This window comes from Mustela putorius, unplaced genomic scaffold, assembly GCF_011764305.1.
Source record: "Mustela putorius furo isolate JIRA1106 unplaced genomic scaffold, ASM1176430v1.1 tig00000592_pilon_pilon_pilon, whole genome shotgun sequence".
Taxonomy (NCBI): Eukaryota; Metazoa; Chordata; class Mammalia; order Carnivora; family Mustelidae; genus Mustela; species Mustela putorius.
The window spans coordinates 10,056,102-10,083,883 of NW_025421426.1; the positions used below are offsets into that span (position 1 = coordinate 10,056,102).

Sequence of the window (27,782 nt, forward strand, 5' to 3'; positions counted from 1 at the left end):
AGCCTCCAGGCCTACTCAGCCCCATCTCTGAAGCTAGACTGTAGAGGAAAAATTTCCCCCTTAGAGGGAAAAAAACAACCTAATTTTGACAATCAACGTGCAAAGATAGGAGGGGCTGCCTTGGTTTGCAGTGAGCTTCATACCCTAGAGGAAATGTGGTTCCTGCATGATGTGGGAAGTTGGAGGTGATCCACTCTCCCCACTTTTGTCACCTAGAGGAGGAACACTCAACAATTTAGTGTCAGAAACACCGAAAGATGGACAGGGTCCCACTGACAGAATGGTGCAGACCAGAAAAATGAAACTTTTTTTTTTTTTAAAGATTTTATGTAGTTATTTGACACACACAGATCACAAGTAGAGAGAGGCAGGCAGAGAGGGGGAAGGGAAACAGGCTCCCCGCCGAGCAGAGCACTGGATGTGGGGCTTGATCCCAGGACCCTGGGATCATGACCCGAGCCAAAAGCAGAGGCTTTAAACGACTGAGCCACCCAGGCGCCCCCCAAAAATGAAACTTCTGCTGCCAGCTAGACCTAACATTCCTCACTGAATGTAAACAGTGCTCACAGAATATAAAAAAGTATCAGGCAAGGCCAGTCATTGGAACAAGGGAAGGACAAGGCCACTGTGTGACAACATCCTCCTCATCTAACATGAGAGTGTCCTGCTTCCTTCTCAATCTTAACTCCTGGTCTCACTTCAATCCTCCCAGCTCCCGGGTAAAACAGTAAGATCCCTATCCATTGAATTGCTCCTGCTTTTTGACTGTACCCAATTCAAAACTGTTCTCCGCTTGCTTAAACCCTCCTTACAGATACCCTGTACAAACCCAAATCCTACAATAAGCTCTTCCCAATTCCCTTTTAGGAAGATACCTCATGTTTCCTCTAATGTGAAATTCTCCCTTGCCCTTGCCGAACAAGCTAAATAAATCTGATTCTTTTTTGCGTACAGGTTATGTTCCTGATGGGATTTGATTGTGGACTCTATCACAGTCTTAGGTTTCTTCAGCCCAGTCCAGCAGTATCCAAACAGGAAGACATAACGATTTTAAGGGTTAATGTTATGCCCGAGATTTCGCGTCTGAGAGACCACCAAGGAGCCAAGCACCGAGGCAATCACACGAGGGTTTATTTGACAAGCTTAAGCTTGGGCCCAAGTATACCTGGCACAGCAGAGTAGGGACTTGGATCCCGAACCAGATTACAGTCAGAGTTTTTAAAGGCAGAGTAGGGGTGGACTCCCCAGTGGGTGAGGACAAAGGGGATTATGGATGATGTAAATCTCCCAAGGATTTTTGGAAGCAAGGTCTCCAGGACCTTAAGGGGCTAGCTATTGTTGGGAGAAAGGTAGTAAAACTGTTTACAGTAGTAAAACTGTTCCCGTGAGACCTTTTAGATGTATATCAGTAGGCCATATGCTTGGGAATGATTGCTGACACTATCTTGGAGGTTTAGAGATCAAGTTTCCTAAAGTAGACTTACAGGATCCTGGTGGGACCTGTCGGGGTAGGTGGTTGGTCAGGCTAGGACTGTCCTTAGCAAAGCCTCAAGGTGAGGGCAGTTAAGTCCCCAGGAGAGAATCACTCTGTTTCAAGGGCTTGTCAGTAGCTAAGGAATTTTAATGATTTTCTTCTGCCTCTGTTTCCTACATCAGCTAAAGCTGAGGTAGGATGGCCTTAATTTTCTCCACCTCCACAGTTACCTGGAAGGGTTACTTTCTGTGACTGCAAAGCAACCTGACTTGAGCAGGTATTTTGTGTAGGGGTTGGGGGAGGGGGTGGTGAGGTGAAGGGCTCAGGGGGGAATTAGGAAAGCTTGAGTAATTCTCCTTCCTCTGCCATCAGCCTTTTTTTCTGTGGCCTGGGGTGAACCATTGCACTTTTGAGCCTTTTCCATTTCTGTAAAAAACCAGATTCAAATATATTACTAAGGCTTCTTCCAACCTAAATATTCCAGGATTCCAAACTACAGGTTTTTATATTCCTAGGTAAATGTTCCCTTTTTAGTCATCTGTATCACACTCTTATCATTGTTGCCATAGCTGCATACTACCTGCACTTTGATGTTTATATCTCAAAACTTTTGCTTTAAGTAGAGGCTCATTTTTTACTTAAATTTACAAAGTTAAATTTCCATCACTTCTTAAATGAAAGACCAGCATTGCTAAAGCTGCCTCTGGCCCTCCAGCCACCCCAGTAATCTAAATAAACTTCAGCACACACCCTAAGCCTGAATGACTGATTAACTAACCCTTTCTTGTGTATCTATAGATCGTGCATTCTTTCCTAGAAAAAACAGAGTATATCTGCACCTCACTCACAAAACAGAAACCAGACCCTCTTGCACAAACCCCCCCCCCCCGGGGAACTAAGGAACCAGACCCCCTCCTTGCACAACCTCCCAGCACTGCGATAACGTTTGCAACCTGGCACCATCGAGTCTGCACGTAATCAAGAAATGTTGGGGCCACTGCACTCCCTTTACTGATTAACTGCCCTAAACCCTTTTTTAAGTCCCTGGGCCAGACAGAAACCTCGGAATTGGCCTTTGGACAAGACTGTGCCTTCTCTCCAGGTGGCCAGACTCCTGAATAAGGCTCTTACTCCTTTCCAAGCAGAACTCTCTTGAGTATGGGCCTTTGGAGCAACCGGCAGCCAACCTGGGGTTCAGTAACACTTCTTGAGAGAAATCAAAGAATTTCTGCAAGTACACACACAAACCCTAAAACAAAAAGTGCTATTTAACTGTGGATGGGCTTACCTTTTGGAGAGATCTGGAAAAGAAGCCTTCACTCTGTCAAAAATGGAGATAAGCAAATGTTAGAAAGATGTTAAGTCCTAGTCTCAAACCCTTAAGCAAGACTTCCTGACTCTGCCCTTGGGTGCTAGCTAATGTGTTCATGTGCCCCGAGGCCCTTTCGTGTACCCCGAGTGGCATGAATACCCCTCATTTTCAGAAACAACGCACATCCGTTCCCCGATTAGCTTGGACTCATCTTTTGGTTCTCAGACTAAATGTAAATTCCCAGAACTCCCCTCCAGGGGGGCACCTGGATGGCTCAGTCCTTAAGTGTCTGCCTTCCCCACAGGTCATGATCCCAGAGTCCTGGGATCGAGCCCCGCCATCCGGCTCCCTGCTTCTCGGGGGACCTGCTTCTCCCTCTCCCACTCGCTCTGCTTGTGTTCCCTCTCTCGCGTCTTTATCAAATTAATGATATAAAATCTTAAAAAAAAAAAAAAAGACCCCTCCGGGATTGCCCCCCGACCCCCAGCGACATTACTTTCCCCTCACACAGTAAGCATTAAGTAAAATTTTTTTTTTCATTAAATAAACTTTTATTGAAAAGGTGGTCCCTCATACTACTTCCTGGTACTCATCACAATGTGTCGTGGTGCATGTGTGTTCAGTGTCAGACTCTTTTTTTCAATTAGGCCGTAAATTCCTGAGTACTTCTGTACGTCAGATGTCGACACGTAACGAGCTGCCAAAGGAATACAGGTGAAGTGAAGGAATAAAGCCTTCACAGCTCCCGCAGCTCTGGGCCGCGTTCGCGCCATCTCCCACCTCCTCGCTGGTCGGTTAGCCCCGCCTCCTCCGTCCGCGCCAGGCAGGGCTAGCCCCGCCTTCTCCTACGCCTCCTGGCGGGCTTAGCCCCGCCTCCCCCTAAGCGTCTGGTGGATTTAGCCCCACCTTCTCCCTCGGCCCGCTGCTGATTTAGCCCCGCCTTCTACCTTTGCCAATGACAGAGGCTTTCCTGGCAGCGGTGGCCTGGGGCGGTGGGCGGGGCCACGCAATGACGCCATCCGCGCGTTTCCGGCCTGAGAAAAACGTCGCGTTTCTGAGGAGACGCCTCGTCTGGCAGTTACCACCGCGCTAGAAGCCTCCCGACCGGCCGCCTGCATCACCAGCGTCACCATGGGGGCTGTGCTGGGCGTCTTCTCCCTCGCCAGCTGGGTGGGTTCTTCGGGGTCTGGTGTCTCCGTCGGACGTGTCGTTTAGGGGAGGGCGATAGGGATCCCCAAGCCCAGACGCGATCGGGCCTTGGCCGGGAGCTTGGGGGGACGGGCCCTGGGCTGCAGAGAGTATCCCAGGCGCAGACCAAAATCCGTGATGTCCCCGGGCCCCCCCCTCCCATCGGGATCGGGCGACTCGCCTTCCGGGTTTGGGGGGAACGTCGGAGGCCGGGCCGTCATTGTTTACAATTTCGATTGCCCCGCCCCCGCGAGGCTTCCGGCCTCTGGGTTCCTCTGGAGCTGGAACCCGGACCGCGGAATGAGAGTTCCGGGGCGCGGGCGCTCTGCTTAGTTTCCAAGTACCCTCCTAAGGTGGCGTCGTTTAATTTGGGGCGGCTTAAGTGGTATTTTTATCCCGGAGCATAGATTTGCCTTTGCTAGAGACTATGTGGGAGATTTGGGATTTTGACCCAGGCTTGTGTGCAGTTGTGGTGCAAAGGAAAGGCGGCCTTGTGGATTATTATTTAAAATTGGAAACCGTGGCGTGAACGTTTTGGGACTTGTCCAAGGCATTTATCTCTGGCTTCCAGTAACATGAAGCAAATAACCCCAGCATTCCTCCTCTTGAGAGCTGCTGTGAGGAGGATAAAGTGAATAAATGGGTGGAATCGCTTTGTAGATTGCAAATGCCTTACTTTAAAAAAGGAAGTTTTAGGATCTGTGGAAGAGAGTATGGTGAGTTCCCTCCTGTAGTTTCTCCTGAGGAGCACGATTCTTTAAAATCACTTCTTGTCTCATAACTTTCCAACGGTTTAATTGACCAAGGACTCAGTCTTCGCTCATTGCACTACCATTTCTTAGGGACAAAGTACAAAGTGTATTTTCCATTCTTTAAGGTTGTTGATCCTAAGTCAAAAGGGTATTTGGTCATTGACAGGTTCCTTGAGAGCAGTGGCTTTCCAATTTTTTGGCCTTGACCCAAAGTAAGAAATATATTTTGCATAGCTGATTTAATATGCCCATTTATACACAGGTTTCATGAAATGATTTTTATTTTTATCATCTGCTGTACAATTTTTCTGTCACATTAGAACAAATCCAGGTAAGTTGAATTTTACAGTCCAGCAGTAGGTCAAACTGTTTGCAAAGTAGATTTAGGAAAAAATACACAGTTAAGAAGGTAATTAAGGAGTGAATTTGTAATTTGAGACAAAGTGGTCTGTCTTACTGTGATAACCTGAAACACATTTTGTCTTTGATAACGCTAATATTTATATTCATGCCATCAAAGCATTTCTATCTGTAAATTGCTTTTCTATATTTTTAATCCCCTTTATTCAACAGGAATAGCAAGGGGGGCAGTGTACCAGAGAATGGAATGAGTGAGGGGAGGAAAAATAGGAAATGAAGTCAGAAAGGTAGCAGGGAGCCAAATCATGTAGGCTCACAAATCATATTTGTATTGGCCTTTACTCTTTTCTTTTTTTTTAAAGACTTTATTTATTTATTTGACAGAGAGATCACAAGTAGGCAGAGAGGCAGGCGGGTGGGGTGGGGGGGGAAGCTGGCTCCCTGCTGAGCAGAGAGCCTGATACGGGGCTCGATCCTAGAACCCGGGACCATGACCCGAGCCTAAGGCAAAGGCTTTAACCCACTAAGCCACCCAGGCGCCCCTTGGCCTTTACTCTTAACAGATATGGGGATCCATTATAGAAAAGAAGAGTGATGTGATCTGGCCAATGTTTTAACAAGGTGGTTGTTGGAGAACAGACTATAGAAAAGAAAGGGTAAAGCACTGGAGAGGAGAAAAAACTTTGCCCGAATCCTCTGTTGGGATAGTGGCCTGTGAATTAAAGTGATAATCTTAGCGAGAGAAAAAAGAGCTATATGTACGTGTGCTACACACATACTGGCAAGATGTTATTTATCACTCAGTGATGAATAACGCAAAGGGATGGTAGAAAATAGGGCTTGTTATACACCTTACTTACTAAGGAAAAAGGAAGAAAAGGCTTCTAGTTAGAACAAAGAGGAGATAAGTAAGTTGGGGATAATACTTGTTTATGTAGTTGCAGAGGTCTTTTTCTTCTTTATGGCCATAAAACTCCCTTGGAGAGAGAATTGATGGCATCCTCATATCTCAGAAGTTTCAGCTTTTAGTCACATGAGGAAACCTCCAAGATTTTTTTCCCCTGTATCTGTTGAATCTCAAATGTCTTCACCTTAAAACAATCTTTATACTACCTCTGCTTGTGTGGCTACGGGAGACAGGAGCCATTGCATTTAATCCAGCTTGAAAGATGATAGCTAAGGGTGCTAAGAAAGTGGTCACATTCTGGAGATACTCATTTTTTATTATTTATTTATATTATTCTTAACTATTATTTATTATCTTAAAAATTATGTAGGCTCCATACCGGACTTGGGGCTTGAACTCACGCCCCCGAGATTAAGAGTTGTATGTGCGTGCTACCGACTGAGCTAGCTATGTTCCCCAGATTCTGGATATATTTTGAGGATAAAGCTGTTGTGCTGACAGTTTAGATGAGAGTTTTGGAAAAAGAGAAAAAACATCAAGGGTGACAAGGTTTTTGGCCTGAGTAACAGAAAGAATAATAGAGTTGTTACTTACTGAGATAGGGAAGTGACATAACATACAGTAGGACAGCTCTGGTCCACAGATGAAGTAGCTCCTGCAAAGGCTCAAGAAATAAAACAGTAGGTGGTCTCTCCAAAAGGCACTTATATTTTCATGATACTTACAAATAAATGGGTGTATTCATTTGCTAGGGCTAGATTTAAAAAAAAAAAAAAAAAAGCCACAAATTGGGTGGTGGCTCAAGCAACAGAAGTGTGTTGTCTCTCTGTTTCTGGAGGCTGGAAGTCCAAGATTCAGATGCCAGCAGGGTGACACCCTCATCCTCAGCGTGATGAGGCAGAATCTATTCATGCTTCTTCCCCAGTTCCTGGTGGTTTGATACTCCTTGGCTTGCAGATCTCTGCCTTTGTCCTCACTTGGTGTTCTCCCTGTGCTGCATGTCTGTACCCCAATTTCTCCTTTTTATGACACCAGTCATATTTAATTAGGTGCCTACTCTTTTCCGGTATAACATCATTTTAGCTAATTACATCTGCAATGACTCTATTTCCAAATAAGGTCACACTCTAGGGTACTTGAGATCAGGACTTAAACATATGAATTTGTGTGTGGGGAGGTGGGGAGATTACACACACAGTTCAACCCATAACAAACAGTAGGCAGTTATTGTGAGATTATTTGATAGGTCAGAAAATAAATAGAGTTAAGAGTATGAGAATGCAGACAAAATAAATGTAAAGCAATTAGTGTTATTGCTTTTTTTTTTTTTTTTAAGATTTTATTTATTTATCTGACACAGAGAGAGAGATCACAAGTAGGCAGAGAGGCAGGCAGAAAGAGAGGGGAAGCGGGCTCCCCACCAAGCAGACAGCCTGATGCGGGGCTTAGTCCCAGGACCCTGAGATCATGACCTGAGCTGAAGGCAGAGGCTTAACCCACTGAGCCACCCAGGCGCCCCAGTGTCACTGTTTTTGACTCTAAAACTTGTTTCTGTCTGCAGCCAGCTATAGACCTCTATTATGGACTTTTGGTCCAGATTGTAGTTTAGAATTGAAAACTGAAAATGGATGATCAATTTCTGATGGCTCTTGAGGTTACAGATGTTAATGGCTACCATGATATATTGAGCCCCTTCTGTGCCAGGCATCATGCCAGCTGTTGTCTGTTCCTGACATTAGCTCATTCTTTGTATAGTAACTGTTCAGGTAGGTGGTGTTATGCCCATTTTTACAGATGAGCAGACTGGGCTTTGAAGCTAAAATGACCTTAGCATCTTGTTCCAAATCACACAGAACCATGATGAAGTTCCCCAAGGTACCATCTATAAAAGGTAGGGACTGGGACCGTACTGTGAGACCAGCATCCCCCATTATTTACATCTGCTTCTGCTGATGATTCTGACTTCACCTGCCTTTGTAATGTGACTTAATGTCACCTTTAAAAGCAATTTGAGCGCTTTCCTAATTAAGCCTACATAAAACAACTCAAGATTATGCCGTTATCTGAAATGCTCGCCAGATATCCAGGTTATTTTTCTTTTTTCAGTTGAGGTAAAATTAACCATTTTTAAGTGTATAATTCAATGACATTTAGGACATTCACAGTGTTACATTGTTGTTGATGTCATCACATCTGTGTAGTTCCAGAACATTTTCATCACCCCAGAGAGAAGCCTGATTCCCATTAAGCAGTCACTCTCCATCTCATGTCCCTTCTCCTCCAACCTTTGGAAGCTACTAATGCTTTCTGCCTCTGAATTTATTTATTCTGAAGCTACTAATGCTTTCTGCCTCTGAATTTACTTATTCTGGGTATTTCATATAAGTGAAATACAACATGTGATCTTTGGGTCTGGTTTCTTTCACTTAGCATGTTGTTTTCTAGGTTGACCAATGTTGTACCAGGTATTAGTACTTCATTCATTTTCATGGCCGAGTAATATTCCAGTATATGGCTATATCACATTTTGTGTATCCGTTTGTCACTTGGTGGGCATTTGGGTTATTTCTGCCTTCTGGCAACTATAAATAGTGCTGCGTTGAACATTCATGTATGAGCTTTTGTTTGAGTACCTATTTCAGTTCTTTTGGGTGTGTGTTTAGGAGAGGAGTTGCTGGGTCCAATGGTGGATTCTGTGTTTAAATTTTTTGAGGAATCTCCAGATTACTTTTAAATTGAGCTAAATGGCTCTTGTTATCATTATATATAAGGGTTTCCATGTAGTGTTACTTGGTGCTATAATACCAGATTTGGTAACTAGGATTACTTAAATAGTAAGTGGAGGTAGATTTTTATGTTGTTTTTAAATAAAATATGCTCTCTGTATAAGTAACATTTATCGGGCTCCTCATATGTTTTAGGCACTGTTCCGTACTACAGTGTCTGAGGGAGGAAGATTCTGTTATTCAGTCTATTTTGCAGATGGAGAAATTAGCTTAGCTTATGTAACTTGCTGAGTTAGAATGACAGAAATAATATTGACTCCCAAACCCATCCTTCTTTTTTTTTTTTTAAAGTAGGTTCCATACCCACTGTGGGACTTGAACTCATGACTGTGAGATCAAGACCTGAGCCAGGATCAAGAGTAAGACACTCGATTGACTGAGCTACCCAAGCGCCCCCAGCACCCAAGCTTTTAGCCACTTCCTCCCAGCCATAACTCTCTCATTTAAAGCCATCAAAGCCTGGTTTGCCTCATCTTCTACTCTGTGACCCTTATGACATGAAGGAGTCCCCTGAAAGAGGTCTCAAATGGCTGTGGTGTGCTTATTACAGGTTCCCTGCCTTTGCAGCGGTGCATCATGTCTGCTGTGTAGCTGCTGCCCCAATAGTAAGAATTCCACAGTGACTCGCCTCATCTATGCTTTCATTCTCTTCCTGGGCGCTGCTGTATCCTGTATCATGCTGACAGAAGGGATGGAATCACAGCTGAAGAAGGTAAGTAGAAGTAACAGTAGACTTAATGTACTGGTTATTTGTATTATTTTTCTAATTTGCACAATTTTAGTTGTGATTGACATTCTTACTTCTTTACGGTTGTAAATCTCAATCAAGTTCGTTGAAATTGTTGGGTTTTGACATTACTTTGGGGGTATGGTCAAGACATAGAATATGAAAGTTTTAGTTGTTTTCCAAAAATGAGGGTACTCAGAAAGAACATGTTCAGGTTCTACTTTAACAACTAAGAGAAAGATTTTCAAAGAATGGCAGGAAAATATTATCTTCCCATGTATGTTTCAGATTTAAACATTTGACCTAGATTAAACCTACACCTGTGGAAGGAATCAGTTGTAGCATGAAAATTCATGGCAGAATGGGAGATAAACCACATCAGTAAGAAAAGCAAAGACGAGAACACTTCATTTTTATTTGCAAAATGCAAATTGTTTATACTTTTTGGTGACAAGATTATAAGCGAATTGGAAGGCAATGAGAAAAGTCCCTCAGGACAGTCTTGCACTTGTTGAAGTAGTCAGTTGTATAAATTCAGGCTTTCTTACGATGGGATATAATCTTTATTTAAATGTGAATATTCCCATAACACTGAAATTGCTTTTTCCAGATACCTGGATTCTGTGAAGGGGGATTTAAAATCAATGTAGCTGATAGAAAAGTGGATAAAGATTGTGATGTTCTGGTCGGTTATAAAGCTGTGTATCGGATCAACTTTGCCTTGGCCATCTTTTTCTTTGTCTTCTCTCTGCTCATGTTAAAAGTAAAAACAAGTAAAGATCCCAGAGCAGCTGTACACAATGGGTATGTACATTGATTTTATTATTTACTTGTTAGATTATGGTGTAGATCCTCCCCTTGAGCAGTTAATGTTGCCATCCTGATGGAAGCAGTAGAGTATTTGAATCAGTGCCTCACATACATTTCTGACCCATTGTACATGGGAAGTTGTTTGAGAGTCATTTTCAGTTGGGAGTTCTGTAGCACAGAGGGGCTGAAGGGGAAAAGGAGAGTCTTGTCCTTTTTTTAATTTAATTTTTATTTATTTATTTATTTATTTTTAAAGATTTTATTTATTTATTTGACAGAGAGAGAAATCACAAGTAGGCAGAGAGGCAGGCAGAGAGGGGGTGGAAGCAGGTTCCCTGCTGAGCAGGGTTCGATCCCAGGACCTTGGGATCATGACCTGAGCAGAAGGCAGAGGCTTAACCCACTGACCACCCAGGTGCCCTTGTCCTTTTTTTTAATACCTTTGTTTCAAGTTCCTAGATCTTTATCAGACACCTGTGAAACAGTTCAAGGATTGTGCTAGGCACTGCATACACACAAACATGTATACTTTTTATTGTTAAAAGATAAAAATGTATCTGATTTATTAAACAGTGTACAGAAAGATAAACTAGATATGTTTGGGCCATGGATTTACAAATCTTTTGTTTCCCATTCCTGACTGCCCCCAGTTCCCCTTTGACACATAATTCTTACTTGAACACTGAAGGAAGTTTTGTACACTTTATATGTATTATAATCCTCTTTTTATAGATGAAGTAGCTAAATTTCAGAAAGGTCAAATAAAATGCCTGAGATCTCTGAGCCAGTGAAACTTGGAGTTGGGATTGAAAATCAGGTTTGTCCAGCTCTAAAACCTGATTCTTTCCATTCTGCCATACAAGGCAGTCTTTAAAGGTCATGGACTGAAAGGGGCGCCTAGGTGGCTCAGTGGGTTAAGCCTCTGCCTTCAGCTCAGGTCATGATCCCAGGTTCCTGGGATCAAGCTCTGCATGGGGCTGGGGTGGGGGGGCTTTGCTCAGTGGGGAGCCTGCTTCCTCCACTCTCTCTGCCTGCCTCTCTGACTGCTTGTGATCTCTCTGTCAAATAAATAAATTAAAATCTTAAAAAAAAAAAAGACATTTGGGAAGGTATGTGCTATGGTGAGTGCTGTGAAGTATATAAACCTGGTGATTCACAGACCTATACCCCTGGGGCTAATAATACTATGTTGATTTAAAAAAAAAAAAATCATGGACTGAAAGCCGGGTTTGGTCCTAGCTTCGCCAGTGATGAACTGTGTGATTGTGGGCACAAGGTACTTTGTCCTATGTTGAGAAAGAAGGATTAGGTGATAACTTTTCCCTAAATCCAAGGGTTAATTGCTGTATATGTAGCTAACATTGTTTGTTTAGAATACTCCAGAATTGGGGCGCCTGGGTGGCTCAGTGGGTTAAAGCCTCTGCCTTTGGCTCAGGTCATGATCTCAGGGTCCTGGGATCGAGCCCCGCATCGGGCTCTCTGCTGAGCGGGGAGCCTGCTTCCTCCTCTCTCTCTGCCTGCCTCTCTGCCTACTTGTGATCTCTCTCTGTCAAATAAATAAATAAAATCTTTATTTAAAAAAAATACTCCAGAATTGTAGAAAAATTCTTGTCTTTAATCGCTAAATGTAGGGAAATTCCTAAGTTATATGTTTTTCTCTTATGTCTATGAATTTTGTGTTCTTTGGGCTAATATTTGTCCTTGAATTGTATGAAAGATTGAGTGGGGCAATTTCATGTCAAATGAAGAAATAAGCCCAGACAGTCATGTTGGAATGCTACTGAGTCCCTATTTTTGCATTTCGGAAATTAACTTTTCTCAGTATAAGGGCAAAATTTAACACTTAATAAATGTACTTTTATATTTTAATAGGTTTTGGTTCTTCAAAATTGCTGCCATTGTTGGTATCATGGTTGGCTCTTTCTACATCCCTGGGGGCCATTTCACCACAGGTATGGCTCACTACTAAGAGAGCTAATTATATATACACAGTCTACAAATGATGGAGTTGAAGCTACATTTTCTTTACTGGTTTTGCAGAACTGGCAATTAAATGAGGTGGTGTTCAATTATACGACTTCATACTAATATTAAGGGAGTAATTACTTGATTAAACCCAGGAGGCATTCAGCCCATTGTTTCTTAGCTGTTTTGGAACCATAAGTTGCCAATATTTTAATAGTTTACCTCCTCACATGGCAGTACTAAGTTAATCCAAGAGCTTGTCAACATGGGGACCTGTAACTCATATGTGTTCTACTATCCCTGTCTTAATACACTTTTTTTTACCATAATATCAAGTGACATCTGTGGATTTCCACTGTGATTTTTTATTCCCTTGTGGAGGGAAGGGCTTATTGTACCATTTGGAATGTCAGCTCCCAGGCTGCCTTGGGCACAAGGTAAACAAGCTTTAAAAGGTCTGAAGCCCAATCAGACTTCTCAGAGAATGCCTTTGAATTTGGAATAATGTTGCTGTACTGCTGGAGACAAAATATGTCTTGACCACCTCTCTCTTAATTGAATGGAAATTGTTTTAAAATTGAGTAATAACATCTGAAATGTTACTCCTATGGTAAGAATAACGTCTTTCTTTTGGGTTCTAGCTTGGTTCATTGTGGGCATGGCCGGGGCCTTTTTGTTCATCCTCATCCAGCTAGTGCTGCTGGTCGACTTCGCTCACTCTTGCAATGAGTCATGGGTAAATCGAATGGAAGAAGGAAATCCAAGGTGCTGGTATGCTGGTAGGTATCTGAACTCACCTGTAAAAGCCATACTGCATTATGCTATCTTAAGCAGGATGTACAGTAAACACCTCCATTGATTTAAGTGTGTAAACTTCCAAATTAGAGCTGACTTTCTTAAAAACTAGTCTCCCAGTTGAGTCAATTCTGAATTATATGCATTACGGGAAGGGGGAGGCACAGATTGTAGAAATCATTGGCTTCTCTCCATTCATTTATTTTACGATTCGTAACGTAACCAAATGTGTTCGGATAAGAGAAAAATGTTGTGTTAGTGATGTGTAGTTCTGGTTTTGATTCCCTTGTTTCCACTGACAGGGAACTCAGGTGGATTATACATAACGGGACATCTGCCCACCTCCCTCAAGCAGATAGAAGTGAACAGTCCTTACTGCTTTCTTCAGAGTATCACCTACACTCCTTGTAAAAGCTTTTTGGTGGAAAAGGGGCACTTAACATTTCTAGGGTGGAAATACAGAATTTATAGCTGGTAATAATGGGGAGGGAATTTGGAATCCTCTACTACTAGGGGCGATGACCCAGCCATACCTCATTTAAAAAATGCAATAGTTGAAATTCCTAGCCCCTGCACCCCACGCATTTTAAACGTGATAGCTCCTCTTGTGTCAAGAACTTGAAAGGCCAAAAATCACAGAAGAAAACAAATTCCCCGTTATCCAACTCTCTGGTAATTAATACTTAACTGTTAACATATTAGTCTGTATCTTTCCAGTCTTTTTTCTTGCATATGTATCTTCTATGTATAGAAAAAAAGTCACTGAAAAAGATGTATACTTGTATCTTTTTTTCCTTTTATTTATTTATTTATTTATTTATTTGACAGAGATCACAAGTAGGCGGGGAGTGGGGGAAGCAGGCTCCCTGCCAAGCAGAAAGCCCCGGGCTGGGCTTAATCCCAGGACTCCGAGATCATGACCTGAGCTGAAGGCAGAGGCTTAACCCACTGAGCCACCCAAGTGCCCCTGAATACTTTATCTTATTAATTTTTTATATGTGTTAAACATTTGGATAGGTTATAGTTTGACTTATTTTAAAACCTCGAAGGAGCCTGTGAATGTGTGGCAGTAAATACCTAATAATATGTCTCTGAGCACATTTCTGCCTTTTCCCTTAGAATAAATTCCTAAAAGTAGAAGAGGGGAAGGGTATGGATATTTTAAAGGCTTTTAGTACACATTATCAAACTGTCCAGTTTTCTTTTTTTGTTATTTATCTGGCTTGCTTTTTAAAAAATAACTAAAGCAAAAAAAAAAAAATTTTTAATTTAAAAATAACAAAAGCAAAGCCAAAAAACCCCAAAAATGAATACTGTGTTCACCATAAACACAGAGGACGGAACTTAATAAAAAATAAAACATGCAGATTTCCACCCACTTGCAACCCACCTTCCTCTCCAGATGTAACCATGATTATTGGATCTTTATAATTTGTGCACACATACATGTTTTTGTTATTTAGATGTAAATAGGTTCATATAATACATTGTTCCATCACTCGCTCTTCTCATGAACTATATGATGAGTATTTCAACTATATGATGAAGTATATCAACTATATGATGAGTATTTTCTAACATATCTGTGAGTACAGATACATCTTAACTCACTTAATGGTATACAGTTCCATGGGGTTCCATGGTGTGGTATACCGTAAGTTATTTAACCATTGCCCTATTTTGTTGGTCCCTTCAGTTATGTATAATGACTACTTATTTTAGCATGAGATTTAAGAAATTGTTTTATTTTGTGACACGTTGGAAATCCTGAAACACCTCCCCATTAATGACTCATAAAAATTTATTGTTTTAATCTGTTTATTTCCTTTTTTATAATTCACTTGAATCCCTCAACTTTAGAAGAATTTAATAATGAGTTGCAGATTTGTCCTCCTTTGGAAGTAACTAAAAAGTAGAGAAGTCTTGCGTATTCATATGGAAAAACATTAAGAACTGTACTAGTACTTTGACATACAATACCATTTTATACCAACATCATATTCATCATTTAATTTTAAATATGCAAGTGTGGAGGTTATAAGTAGAAACTGGTTTTCTTACAATTGTGCCTTGAATTAAGTACAGGTTAATCAAGCTCATCATTGCTACAGTTGGTCTGAGTATACTCTTACTCTTCCATGTTTTCTAAACTTCAGAGTTACATAGCTGATTGTTGCCTATCCATGTGAACAGAAAGGAATATTATTTTTGAAAATAGCAAATACGCCACTCTCCCACAGTGAGGTGGTCTCATCGGGACAGGAAGTGGGCTTACGTAGCCCATGGCTGCAGAAGACAAATGACATAAAAGATGCCTGTCTGTTGTTTTCTGCCGACACCATCCCTGGCGTTTAGCTTGCTGGAACTGGGCCAGTTTGAGGGCTTACAAGTTTTGCAAGTTCCTAAGAAAAGTTTATAATACACATTATTTAGCTGAATTTACTCTAGCTTGTTTTTCAACCCATGGAATCAAGGTAGATAATCCAGAAAGTGAATCCACTTGCTTGAATTGAACACCAGGCCACCTCTAGTGCGGTCTGAGATGTCATCCTTGGGTCTTCTGTAATTTCCCTGTAAAATGTTGACCACCATAACAGTAAAATAATGTCTCTATTTTTATATGGGGTAGAAGAAAATTGGTCTTCATTTGAAAAGCTTGTTCCAGTTGTGAGCATTGCTGTGGGTTTCCCTCCTTCCAGCTTTGCTGTCTGTCACCAGCATCTGCTACATTCTGTCTGTCGTCTTTGCCGGCTTACTCTACACTTACTACACCAGACCAGACGGCTGCGCAGAGAACAAGTTCTTCATCAGTATTAATTTGATCCTTTGCTTTGTGGTTTCTATTATATCCATCCATCCAAAAATTCAGGTATGGTTTTCTGCTTTATCCTCCTGTGAAAAAAATTTTTTTTTTAGTATATGTTCATTTGAGAGAGAACATAAGAGAGAGAGTACAGCAAGGGAGAGGTGCAGAAGCAGATGGAGAAAAAGACTCAGGGAGCCCAATGTGGGACTCGATCCCAGGACCCTGGGATCATGACCTGAGCTGAAGGCAGACGCTTAACCAGCTGAGCCACCCGGGCATCCTCCTGTGAAAAATTTTTAATTATTGCCAGACTTAAGCTGATGTAATCTTTTATGTGAGTTTATGTTTATCTACTTAAACGTTTTCCCATATTATAAGTTCTTCATAATTCTAATTTAGTAACTGTAAAATGTGCCATTGAGCACCTGTATCATGATTAAGTGAATTGTTTCCCTATGAAAAAGTGAATAATTTCCCTAGGAAAAAAAACCCTAGGTAACCTGAGAATTTTATAGGTCTTATAAAATAGTTTATGTTGGGAGAATGATTCTTACGAATCATGAGCTAAGCTGTTTTAGGGGGGTTAAATTAGAAAATCACTGCTTTAAAAAAAAAAACATTGCTTTTAATATTTAAAAACAAAACTCATGCATGTGAGTTTCATCATTTAAACACCATACTTTAAAAAATTTATGGAGGGTTTTTTTTTTAAAGATTTTACTTATTTGAGAGGCACCTGGGTTGCTCAGTGGGTTAAAGCCTCTGCCTTTGGCTCAGATCATGATCCCAGTGTCCTGGGATCGAGCCCCGCATTGGGCTCTCTGCTCAGCGGGGACCCTGCTTCCCCCTCTCTCTCTGTCTGCCTCTCTGCCTACTTGTGATCTCTGTCTGTCAAATAAATAAATAAAATCTTAAAAAAAAAAAAAAAAGATTTATTTGAGAGAGAGTGCAAGTGGTCATGAGCTGGGGGAGTGACAGAGAGAAAGGGAGAAGCAGACTCCCCGCTGAGTGGGGATCCTGATGTGGGGCTTGATCCCAGGACCCTGGGATCATGACCTGAGCCAAAGGCAGATGCTTAACGACTGAGCCACCCAGGTGCCCCAATTCATGAAGTTTTAGATGAGAAATATGAAAAGAATATAGAACACCTCTCCTTTCAAAAATGAGAAAACTGAAGTTCCAGAGAGATGATCGTCACTCAGCTGGTAAGCACTGCTGTGGAGCTTTGCTTCTATAACTAGTAGGGACGAGAGAATCAGCCTCTGCAGGATACACGGGAATTCCAGGGCTGTCAAATGCCTCAAGAACCACTAGTACACAGTTGTCTTTCTTGGTTCTTTTTCAGGTTAACTCACATTGAAAGATTACTTACCCTTTTTCAAATGTCAAGTAGAATCAGAAGGTTCTCAGTTGTTAATATCTCAGAGCAGGGTGGGGGGTGTTGGGGAGAGGCCAGGGATGTCCGCTGGGTTTTAGAAAGTCAGCCTTGGGGCGCCTGAGTGGCTCAGTGGGTTAAAGCCTGTGCCTTTGGCTCAGGTCGTGGTCCCAGGGTGTTGGGATCGAGCCCCACATCGGGCTTTCGACTCAGCGGGGAGCCTGCTTCCCTTCCTCTCTCTCTGCCTGCCTCTGCCTACTTGTGATCTCTGTCTGTCAAATAAATAAAATCTTTAAAAAAAAAAAAAAGAAAGAAAGAAAGAAAAAGAAAAAGTCAGCCTTGCAGTTCCCATGGCATTGCTTTCTTTTTGATTCCACAGGAACACAGGCCTCAGTCTGGTCTCCTGCAGTCCTCTGTCATCACCCTCTACACCATGTACCTCACCTGGTCAGCCATGACCAATGAACCCGGTAAGGGAATGTCAGTAGTACATGCACTTGATAGAGAGAAAGCAGGAAGTCACTCTTCCGGCAGGTGCAAACACTGGAGGTAGAACAAAGGGCAAATAGGAGAACACACAAAAGGCTTTGCTTAAATGTACCGTGCTCACCATGTGGTGCAGATACTCGCGTTTCAAGTTTTATTCTCCATGTCTTTCCGTAGCTCTTCATAGCTGACAGCCTAAAGGGCCGCAGTCTTTATACAGACCAGGCTTTTCCTGGGACTAAGTCAAACTAGTTAAGAATTGGACAAGGCAACATTGTTTTGGCCCTTTGTGGCATTGTTATAATTGAATTTCACTTTGGTGTTACAGGCTCTAGAGGAAATGGCTGAAAGAAGTTTCCTTTTATAATTACTGCATTGTGTCTCACTCAGTAGGGTATTCTACAGACTTGTTTTAAAGGAAAACGGTTATTCCAGACCCTCCAACGATGACTCACTTACTGTTATTATACTCTCTATTTAACTGTAAAAACAAAACTAGGGAAAATTTCCCTGTGGATAAAGCCTTTGTACAAATACAGACCCCAAAAGATTTGCCAGTTCAACTTCAAGATCAGTAAAATCAGGATTAACATTTATGAATTTGGCAAGTACTTTGTTGTCGGGTCTTTTCTTTTTTCCTTAAACTATGTTACTGATTGCCACACAAATACGTAACTAGTTGCTAAGTTTCCAGGTTCTTCTAAGTATGGCATCCGCATGTTTTACATCATGACTGAAGGATGTGTGAACCCTTCCCTCACATCCTTTCTCGGAACAAGAGGAGTTCTAACTAAGGACAGTAAAAAAATATCCCACTTTCAGATCGCTCCTGCAACCCTGGCCTGTGGAGCATCGTCACGCACATGACAGCGCCAACCTTGGCTCCTGGGAATTCAACTGCTGTGGTCCCTACCCCTGCTCCACCCGCAAAGAATGGGCATTTTTTAGATGCAGAGACGTTCATTGGGCTGACAGGCTTTGTTCTCTGTCTTTTGTATTCTAGGTAAGTTAAAAAGTACTTGGGACAAGATTCTCATGAAGGTTAATCGTAGAGCAAAGAAGCTATTTTGCTTTCAGAAAGCAGTGTGAGGGATTGAGAAAAAGAACTTAACTCCTTTTTATTTTTTATTTATTTATTTTTAATTATTTATTTGACAGATCACAAGTAGGCAGAGACGCAGGCGGGGGATAGTGGGGAGCAGGCTTCCCGCTGAGCAGAGAGCCCGATGCGGGACTCGATCCCAGGACCCCGAGATCATAACCTGAGCCAAAGGCAGAGGCTTTAACCCACTGAACCACCCAGGCGCCCCTTAACTCCTTTTTAATGAAAGCCCCCGACTTATTTCATGTCCCAAGTCATACATATTTCTTAAAGCCTAATAAATGTTCTCATCAAATACTTCTTCCAAACTGACATAGAGATACCATCTCCCCTGGATAGGATAAAGTCTTCACCTGACCCCACATTGGCTAGAGTAGTGACTCTGAAAATTGGTTGGTTTCTCTTTTTTTTAAGAAGGTCTTAATTTCCTGATCATTGTAAAAAATACTTAGAAAACTACAGAATTCTATACATCTAACTTTAAAATCTCTAGTTAATCCAGGGCCTCAGATAGAACCTGTGTTAGCACTTTTCATTCACCCTCTTACCCATTTTTAATTGATATTTTCTATATAATGGCACATATTCCTTGAATAATTTAAAAATATGAGATAAAAAAGAACAAGGGTGAGTGTATATAAATTAATAATATAAGTGAGATAAGTCTGAAATGGGAATTGAAAGTAGCCTCCCTCCAAATTTACCTCTTCCATGGCTAAGCATTTTGGTACATATTATTTGCTACTTTTTTTCCTTCGCTTACACTTAACTACCTTATTTATCAATTTGTATTTGTATAATTATACATAATTTTATTTACAATTGTATATGTAATTTTATTTATATCACTTTATATAAATAATTTTTAAAAATAGGAACGTACTATACATATATACAGTATTCTCAAATATGGATTTGTCGTAATTTGGACAGTTTTCCACAGTATGTGTAGATTTATCTTTTTTTTAATGAGTGTTTAAAAGAAAGGTTGGCAAACTGTAGGCCTTGTAAATAGAGTTGTATTGCAATACAGCTATGCTTATGTGTTTTTATATTGTCTGTGACTTTGTTTGTTTTGCCTTTGGCCTAATGTGCTTTGTTTTGTTTTTGAGATACAGTTTCCATACTATAAAATCACCCTTTTAAGGTGTACAGTTCAGTAGTAGTTTAGTCTGTTCACAGGATCGAGCAACCACCACCACAGTCCATTTTAGATTTTATTTTGCCAAAAAGAAACCTCATGTCTCCTTAGCAGTCACTTCCCTATGCCTTCCCACTCCAGCCACTGGCAGAAACTTGTCTCTCTAAACTTGTCTCTTGCTTATTCGAGTGTTTCATATATGTGGAATTGTAAAACATATGGTCTCTTGTGGCTGGCTTCTTTCATTTAGTATGTTTTCAGGGATCATACATGTTATATCAGTACTTAATTCCTTTTCATTGTTGGAAAGGATGCTCCATGGTGTGGATATATACCACATTTTGTTTATCCTTTGTCAGTGGATAGACATTTGGGTTGATTTCACTCCAGAACTGTCATGAATAATGCTGCTGTGAGTATTTGTGTACAGGTTTTTTTTTGTTTGTTTGTTTGTTTGGTTTTTTTTTAGATTTTATTTATTTATTTGAGAGAGAATGAGTGAGAGAGAGCATGAGAGGGGAGAAGGTCAGAGGGAGAAGCAGACTCCCTAAGGAGCTGGGAGCCCGATGTGGGACTCGATCCCGGAAGTCCAGGATCATGACCTGAGCTGAAGGCAGTTGTTCAACCAACTGAACTACCCAGGCACCCCTGTGTACAGGTTTTTTGTGTGGATGTACATTTTCAGTTTCTTGGATCTATACCTAGTTGTAGAATTGCTAGGCTATGTGGTACCTCTTTTGAAAACTGCGAAAGTGTTTTCCAAAGTGTCTGCATCATCTTCCCGATCCACCAGCAACGTATGAGGCTGCTGGTTTCATTACCTCTTAACTGTTAGATTATAATTGTTTTTTTTATTGTAGCCATTCTAGAGAACATGAAGTGGCATTTCATTATGGTTTTAATTTGGGTTTTCCTCATGACTGGTGATGTTGAGCATTCTTTTCTTGTGCTTTTTAGCCATTTGTATGTCTTGAAGTGATGTCTATTTAAATCTTTTGCCTATTTTTAAATTGGGCTTTTTATTGTTTTGTATATGGCTTGGAGTATGGGTACAACTCCATTCCGTTGTAGTATGGATATCTAGTTGTCATAGTACCGTTGCTGAAAAGAATATTCTTGCCCCCATTGCTTTGTCTGGTATCCCTGTCAAAAATCAGTTGAACCTAAATGTAATGGTTTATTACTGGACTCCTAACTCCATGTCATTGATCTGTATAGGTATCCCATGCCAGTACCACACTGTTTTGATTACGGTGGCCTTGGAGTAAGGTTTTTTTGTTTTTGTTTTTTTTTTTTAAGTTTTTTTTTTTTTAAGATTTTATTTATTTATTTGACAGAGATCACAAGTAGGCAGAGAGGCAGACAGAGAGAGAGAAGAAGGGAAGCAGGCTCCCCGCTGAGCAGAGAGCCCGATGCGGGGCTCGATCCCAGGACCGTGAGACCATGACCTGAGCCGAAGGCAGAGACTTAACCCACTGAGCCACCCAGGCACCCCTGTAGTAAGGATTAAAATCAGAAAGTATGAGGCATCGAGATTTGTTCTTTTTCAAGGTTGTTATGGTTATTTCAAGTCCCTTGCATTTCTGTGTAAATTTTGGGTTTTGCTTGTCAGTTTAATTGAGATTTGGTAAGGATTGCATTGAATCTATTCATCTTTTGGGCATTACTATCTCAACACTATTAAGGCTGGTTCATAACATGGGATGTTTCATTTGGTCTTCAGTTTCTTTCAGTAGTAATGTAGTTACTAGTATACAAGTCTCAAACATGTCTTGTTAAATTTCTAAGTGTTGTTTTTGATAGTTATAAGTGAGATTGTTTTCTTAATTTATCTTTAAGGTTTTGCATTGTTACCGTATAGACGTGGAATTTTTGTATATTGATCTTGTATTCTGGAAGATCATTTATTCTAATAGTATATATATTCCGTAAGATTTTCCATGTATAAGGTCTGGTTATTTGCCAATAGAGATCATTTTACTTCTTTCCCAATCTGGATGTCTTTTTTCTTTTCCTTGCCTAATTGCTCTGCTTTGAACCTCTAGTACAATATTGAGTAGAAATGGTGACAGTGGGCTATTTGTCTTATTCTTGATCTCAGGGGGAAAGCTTTTAGTCTTTCACTATTTTTAAAAAATATTTTATTTATTTATTTGACAGAGAGAGAGATCACAAGTAGGCAGAGAGGCAGGCAGAGAGAGAGAAGAGAAAGCAGGCTCCCCGCTGAGCAGAGAGCCCAGTGTGGGGGCTCGATCCCAGGACCCTGGGATCATGACCTGAGCTGAAGGCAAAGGCTTTAACCCGCTGAGCCACCCAGGCACCCTAGTCTTTCACTATTAAATGTGATGTCACCTGTGGGTTTTTCATAGATGCCCTTTATCAGTTTGAAGAGGTTCTTGTCTTTTCCTAGGTTGAGTGTTTTTATCAGGAAAAGGTATTAAATTTTGGTCAGGTGATTTTTCTGTGTCTGTTGAGATGATTATATGGTTCTTTAGTTGTACGTACTTTCTTTATTCAGTCATTTTAACCTGCAGTGAGCATCTGCTCTGTGCTAGAAATGCATAGATGACTACGGTCATTGTTGAGTTCTAGGACTAGCAAGAAAGACAGGAATGCTAAGTATGGCAGAGGGGAGCAGAAGGAGCTGTGGGACTTTAACCCAGTGTAGTGATGACTCGATGCCAGGAAGGCTTTCTAGAAGACATAGCACATAGAGAATTGAAGAAAGAGGCTCGCTGGGAGAAGGCTGGTGGCTGGTCCATTCCAAGCATGGAGGAGACTTGTGAAGTCACGGAAGCAGACATGGAGAGCACGATGAAACTCCTAAGCAGTTAGTCATTAAATGGTAACCGACGAGAGTGCTCTCTGTCTTGTGATAACGGGCAGCAGTTGAGAACTTTAAGCAGAGCCCTTCAGGAGGCCTTCAGTCCCCACATAGGGGCAGTTCAGAAACAACCTGCATGTATATAGGCCAATGGCAGCGATTCATCTCATGGCCCCTTGTTGATCTGTCTTCTCTTGGATCACTTTCCAGCATCCGTACTTCCAACAACAGCCAAGTAAGTAAGCTGACTTTGTCAGGAAGTGACAGCGTGATCCTCCGTGATACAGCTGCCAGTGGCGGCAGCGATGAAGAAGAGGGACAGCCTCGGCGGGTTGTGGACAACGAGAAGGAAGGAGTGCAGTACAGCTACTGCTTGTTCCACTTCATGCTCTGCCTGGCTTCCTTATACATCATGATGACCCTGACCAGCTGGTACAGGTAGGAGGCACAGACAAACCAGGTGGAAGACCACTTGACACCCCACCCACCTTGGGCTGCCTGTAAAATCTACCTCCATTGCTTGACCTCAGAATCCCCTTCATTTACCCGTATAGTGAAGTTGTGTTCAGTGCGGACTCTTTTCTGAAGTACTTTTGACTTTCTCTCCTTTTGGATTTAAAATCCAGTTGGAATTCATGTTACTTATTTATTTGCAAGAGGAGAGGGAGAACAAGCAGGGGAAGCAGGCACCCCGCTGAGCAAGGAGCCCAGTGCGGGACTTGACCCCAAGACCCTGGGATCATGACCTGAGCTGAAGACAGATGCTTAACTGACTGAGCCACCCAGGGGTCCCTAGTTGAAATTCTTAGAGTACGAATCATGGAGAATTCTTCTAGACTTGAGTTACTTACAAGAGAAAATCATAACATAAAGCAGTCTGACCCATTTTTGTTCACGAATTTTCCCTTGTGTCTAGAGATGGCCATATGGAGTATTCTGGTCACAATAATGATGTGATAAGGAAAGTTTCAGGGACATCATTTCAATCAAGACTTTTGCCAATACTTAGAACAGCTAGGTATTCCTGAAGAGCTTTGCTCAGCAAAGAGTTCTTTGTGCTGATAAGATAAAAGCTTTTTGAGAGGCAGAATCCCCTGCACATGTAAACTAATAATAGCAGCTTTCATAAGTTTCTTCTAGAACCTTACTGCATTACAGTGTTAGCCAACTTTCTTTGCTTTCGCTGGGGGGTGCTACTGGATGCTGCCAACAGGCTCTTACCTGACCATTGTCTGTTTTCTTAGCCCTGATGCAGAGTTCCAGAGCATGACCAGCAAGTGGCCAGCTGTGTGGGTCAAGATCAGCTCCAGCTGGGTCTGCCTTCTCCTCTATGTCTGGACCCTTGTGGCTCCACTCGTCCTCACCAATCGTGACTTTAGCTGAACCTCTGAGAATTCATAAAGGTCTGCTTTGCTGAAAGTCCTTACCTATTTTACTTTTGCTTCAACTAAAATATTAAGTGAATACTTTGCAAATTTGACTGTATCCAAGTTTATATCAGAGAGCAAGATTAAGTAATGCTTGACGCAGGATCTGAACTTTTCATTTATATGTATATTATGTTTATTTGTAAGGATATAGCGCAAAGGGAACATTTTGCGTTTTAAAATGAACTACAGCTGTGCTGTGAAGAGACTTTATTAAGATCTGTAGGATCCTACAACTTTGATTTAAAATGTAAGAGAAATGTTGGGTATTTGAGGCCAATCGTTAATATATTTCTATTGCAGTCTCCTTTAAAAGCAAACAAAACAAAACAAAAAACACCCCCCACCATTTCCATGACAGGTTTCCTCTGTGAAAGTCTTAACTTGTGTGATGCAAGCAAGCAGTGTGTTCAGTCCTTCATCCCCCATGAAGTGTAGCATCGGAGTATGGGGTGGGGGGCAGAGGCGGGTTGCGTGCCGCTGGCTTCTTCCCCAGAAGAGCAGAGTGGCTGATCGGGCTACAGCTTCTACAGCTTGAGTTGGTCCTTCCGGTGTTTGACACTACAGCAGCGATGCCGCGCAGTCCCAGCTTTGCCAGAAGTGTCCGTCTCCATAAGCGCTTTTGTAGGTTTGGCGAAAATGAAAAGTCACTTGGGAAAATAGTGCCACTTTGGTCTATGTCGTTCTCTTGTTAATGAGTATGTAAAAGCAAAATGCATGTGAATTTATTATATTTGCACTATAAAGGTATTTGATTAAAACAGAGACTTAAGCTTTTAAGACCCTTTCTTTTACAGCTTTTATGAGTTAGTAGCCATTCTATGATTTTTAGACATTCATGGGCAGTCAGGTTTATCAGGGATCGAGCAGAATGTGCCTGTCTCTTCTAAAACTTGAGGTCTGGCTAGTAAGTAAAGTCTGGAACTCATCCCAAAATTGTACTCCTAATACCTTGCCTGGGGAAGACACTTGCGTATATGAAACACAAGGCAGGCACTGTCAGGAAAGTTTGTCAAGAGAGGGTAGTCCACAAGGATGTCGACTAGAATAGTTCGTTCTCTGAGCACCATTTATAGAGTGTCTGCTCTGCACCCGGCGCTGTCAGATTCGGGGCTTCAACGTTAAACACAAGATACCAGCTCTGCCATCTTGGACTTAGAGTTTAGAGGAGGGTGAAAATGAGCGGACAGGTGTACAGCCCGGTGTGGTGAGTGCTGGGATTGGGGAATTGCAGAGAACTTAAAGGAGAGTTGCCTGGGGTTGGGCTGGGGAAGTTGTCCTGGTAGGCTTCCTGGAAAAAGTGGAATTGGAGGCCGGGAATTATTAGGAGTTTTCCGAGAGAGAGATGGGGCAGAGGGCTGGCATTGCTATAGGGTAGACAGAGCTTCACGTTAAAGGAAGGGGATGCAGACTTGTTCAGGAAAGCTGGGATAGGGAGAAGAGGGCAGGACCGGGTCATGAAGGGCTTCGCAAACCACAGCGAAGAGTTTGAACCCTAGTTGAGAGCAGCAGGGAGCATATTGATGGTGACGTGAACACCTGCTTCAGTCACTGCAGCAGACACGGAGAGAGGACGTTGAGAGAGGAGACCAGGGCAGGCCATACCCCGCTTCAAACAGCAAAGTGGAAGTGAGGATGGGGAGAAACTGACAGCTGAGAGCTACTTAGTAATTAAAATTTTAAAACTGGCAATTGATTAGCTGTAGAGGAGAGGCCGATTCCTGAGTGATGCTGGTTTAATCACCTGAGTTGATGGGGCTTCCGTTTATATGGTGAGAGACAGAAAGAGAAACACATTGTGCCAGCAGGATGGAGTTGGTCCCTTAAGAATGGCGGAGAACATGGTCTTGGAAGTCAGACCCGGTTTGTAGCCAGCATTGCTTTTTCTGTCTGTTAACTGGTCGGCTAATATTTATTGAGTACATACTATGCCTTATGATCTTGGGCAAATGATTGTGTGACCATCTGTCTGAGCCTCAGTGTTTGCCTTGTTTGAATAAAAGCTAGTACCTAGTACATGTTATTGTTTAAAGAGTTAAGTTACTTTGCAAAGTGCTTAACTCATTTTAAACACTCTGGTGGCAGCTGCTAATCTCACTATGGGTTAAAATGACACTAGACAGTATTCAGAGGTCAGAGATGTTCAGCCACAGTCCGATGGAGGCTAGATTTGAGGTGTTCATACAGAATTAAACAGATGGGACATAGAGGGGACAGTCTCAGTTGGGATGGAGGTGGGTGGGGTAGGGAAGCAGGGCTTGATAGGAATCATTGGAACCACCTGTTTTAAACCAGCATTATGTCAAGGTACAGAGATAAAGTTGCAAGGGAGGTGCAAGTAGGAGAGGCTTAGCCCCTTACTTTGCCAGCGTAAAGCAGATACCCCCCACTTTCCTAAATGGCAGGGTAGCCAGATTAAGACCTTTAAAGGCCGTAAACTTCAGAAACAATGAGGGTTTTCCATCCCCTACCTTATGTAATGCAAAATAAAGCAATACTAAACTGTAAAATAAGTGTAACAAAGTCCAATAAAGTATTTTTTTCTCATGATAACTTTTGATATTAATTTGAAATAACAAAATTTCTTTAAAAATTAGGGGACAGTATCCCTGTTTGCTGGACTGTATTCTAAGTTAAGTTGGTCTGTTGCTAGGAAACCCAGGATTACTCAAGACTCAAGGGAACCATACTCAGGAGTGCTGAATTACTCACGAGTATACACAGGTAACATCAGCAGGTCGACCAAGAGAGTATCTTGACTCATCAGACCTTGTGGTGTCCTCTCATTCCAGATAAGTCATCTGGTGTTTCATCACCAGGAATGGGCCTGTCTGTCCCTCAGGATTGCAGATTGACAGCCTGGCTTTGAGGTTAGTGATACGGTCTAGGAATTCATCAGAGGCAACAGCAGTGGCTGCTATGTTTACCTGGTTGGAGCTAGCTGGGAGAAGGCTTGTAGGCCCATGTGGCCCCTGCCAGATGTTTACTCTCTGGACTGGTCTTGTAAAGTACTTGGTTGAGAAATAAAAGCTTCTCTTATCCATCAAGGATCCTGCCAAGAATGGCCATGGACCTGTTTATCGCTGCTATTGATGTTCTGGACCAAGCTGTACACCAGCACATGGTTTGTTTGTTTGTTTGTTTGTTTGTTTTAAGATTTTTATTTATTTATTTATTTGAGAGACAGAGATCACAAGTAGGCAGAGAGGCAGGCAGGGAGAGAGAGAGAGAGGAGGAAGCAGGCTCCCTGCAGAGCAGAGAGTCCGATGTGAGGCTCGATCCCAGGATCCTGGGATCATGACCTGAGCCGAAGGCAGAGGCTTTAACCCACTGAGCCACCCAGGCGCCCCCCAGCACATGTTTTTGTCCATTACAGGTCCTTTTCCTTTTTATGCACCCAAGTGAGAGTGTTGTTACATGAGTCATGGTTCAAGCTCTACAAATTGATGATGGGCGCCAGGCTTATCAATGAGAGCTGCTGCTCCTTTCTTTTATCCTTTCTTGTTCTGTCCATCCGGTTACCTAGGAGCCCAAATCAGGCAGCC

The 27,782-nt window shown here is 42.0% G+C and overlaps 1 protein-coding gene and 1 long non-coding RNA gene across 3 annotated transcripts; one reads left to right on the forward strand and one right to left on the reverse strand.

Annotated features, from left to right (window-relative positions):
* Positions 1-1,174: 1,174 nt before the first annotated feature.
* LOC101671699 lies at positions 1,175-3,862 on the reverse strand. Its single transcript, XR_199029.3, has 3 exons — positions 3,734-3,862; positions 2,763-2,795; positions 1,175-1,900 (listed from the first exon to the last, which is right to left on the reverse strand). It is a non-coding gene; the product is annotated as an uncharacterized LOC101671699 (long non-coding RNA).
* Positions 3,796-27,296, forward strand: SERINC3 (serine incorporator 3). 2 transcript variants are annotated; one of them, XM_004746379.3, is made up of 11 exons: positions 3,796-3,956; positions 9,330-9,491; positions 10,117-10,310; positions 12,189-12,268; positions 12,923-13,060; positions 15,776-15,945; positions 17,637-17,727; positions 18,566-18,746; positions 23,021-23,248; positions 24,055-24,213; positions 27,030-27,296. In XM_004746379.3, exons 1-10 carry the CDS (start codon positions 3,918-3,920, stop codon positions 24,191-24,193), a joined length of 1,422 nt encoding a protein of 473 aa, XP_004746436.1. In that variant the 5' UTR covers positions 3,796-3,917; the 3' UTR covers positions 24,194-24,213; positions 27,030-27,296. The 2 variants fall into 2 exon arrangements, with proteins under 2 accessions (XP_004746436.1, XP_004746435.1); XM_004746378.3 differs by lacking the exon at positions 27,030-27,296 and having other exon boundaries at positions 24,055-25,002.
* Positions 27,297-27,782: the final 486 nt, after the last annotated feature.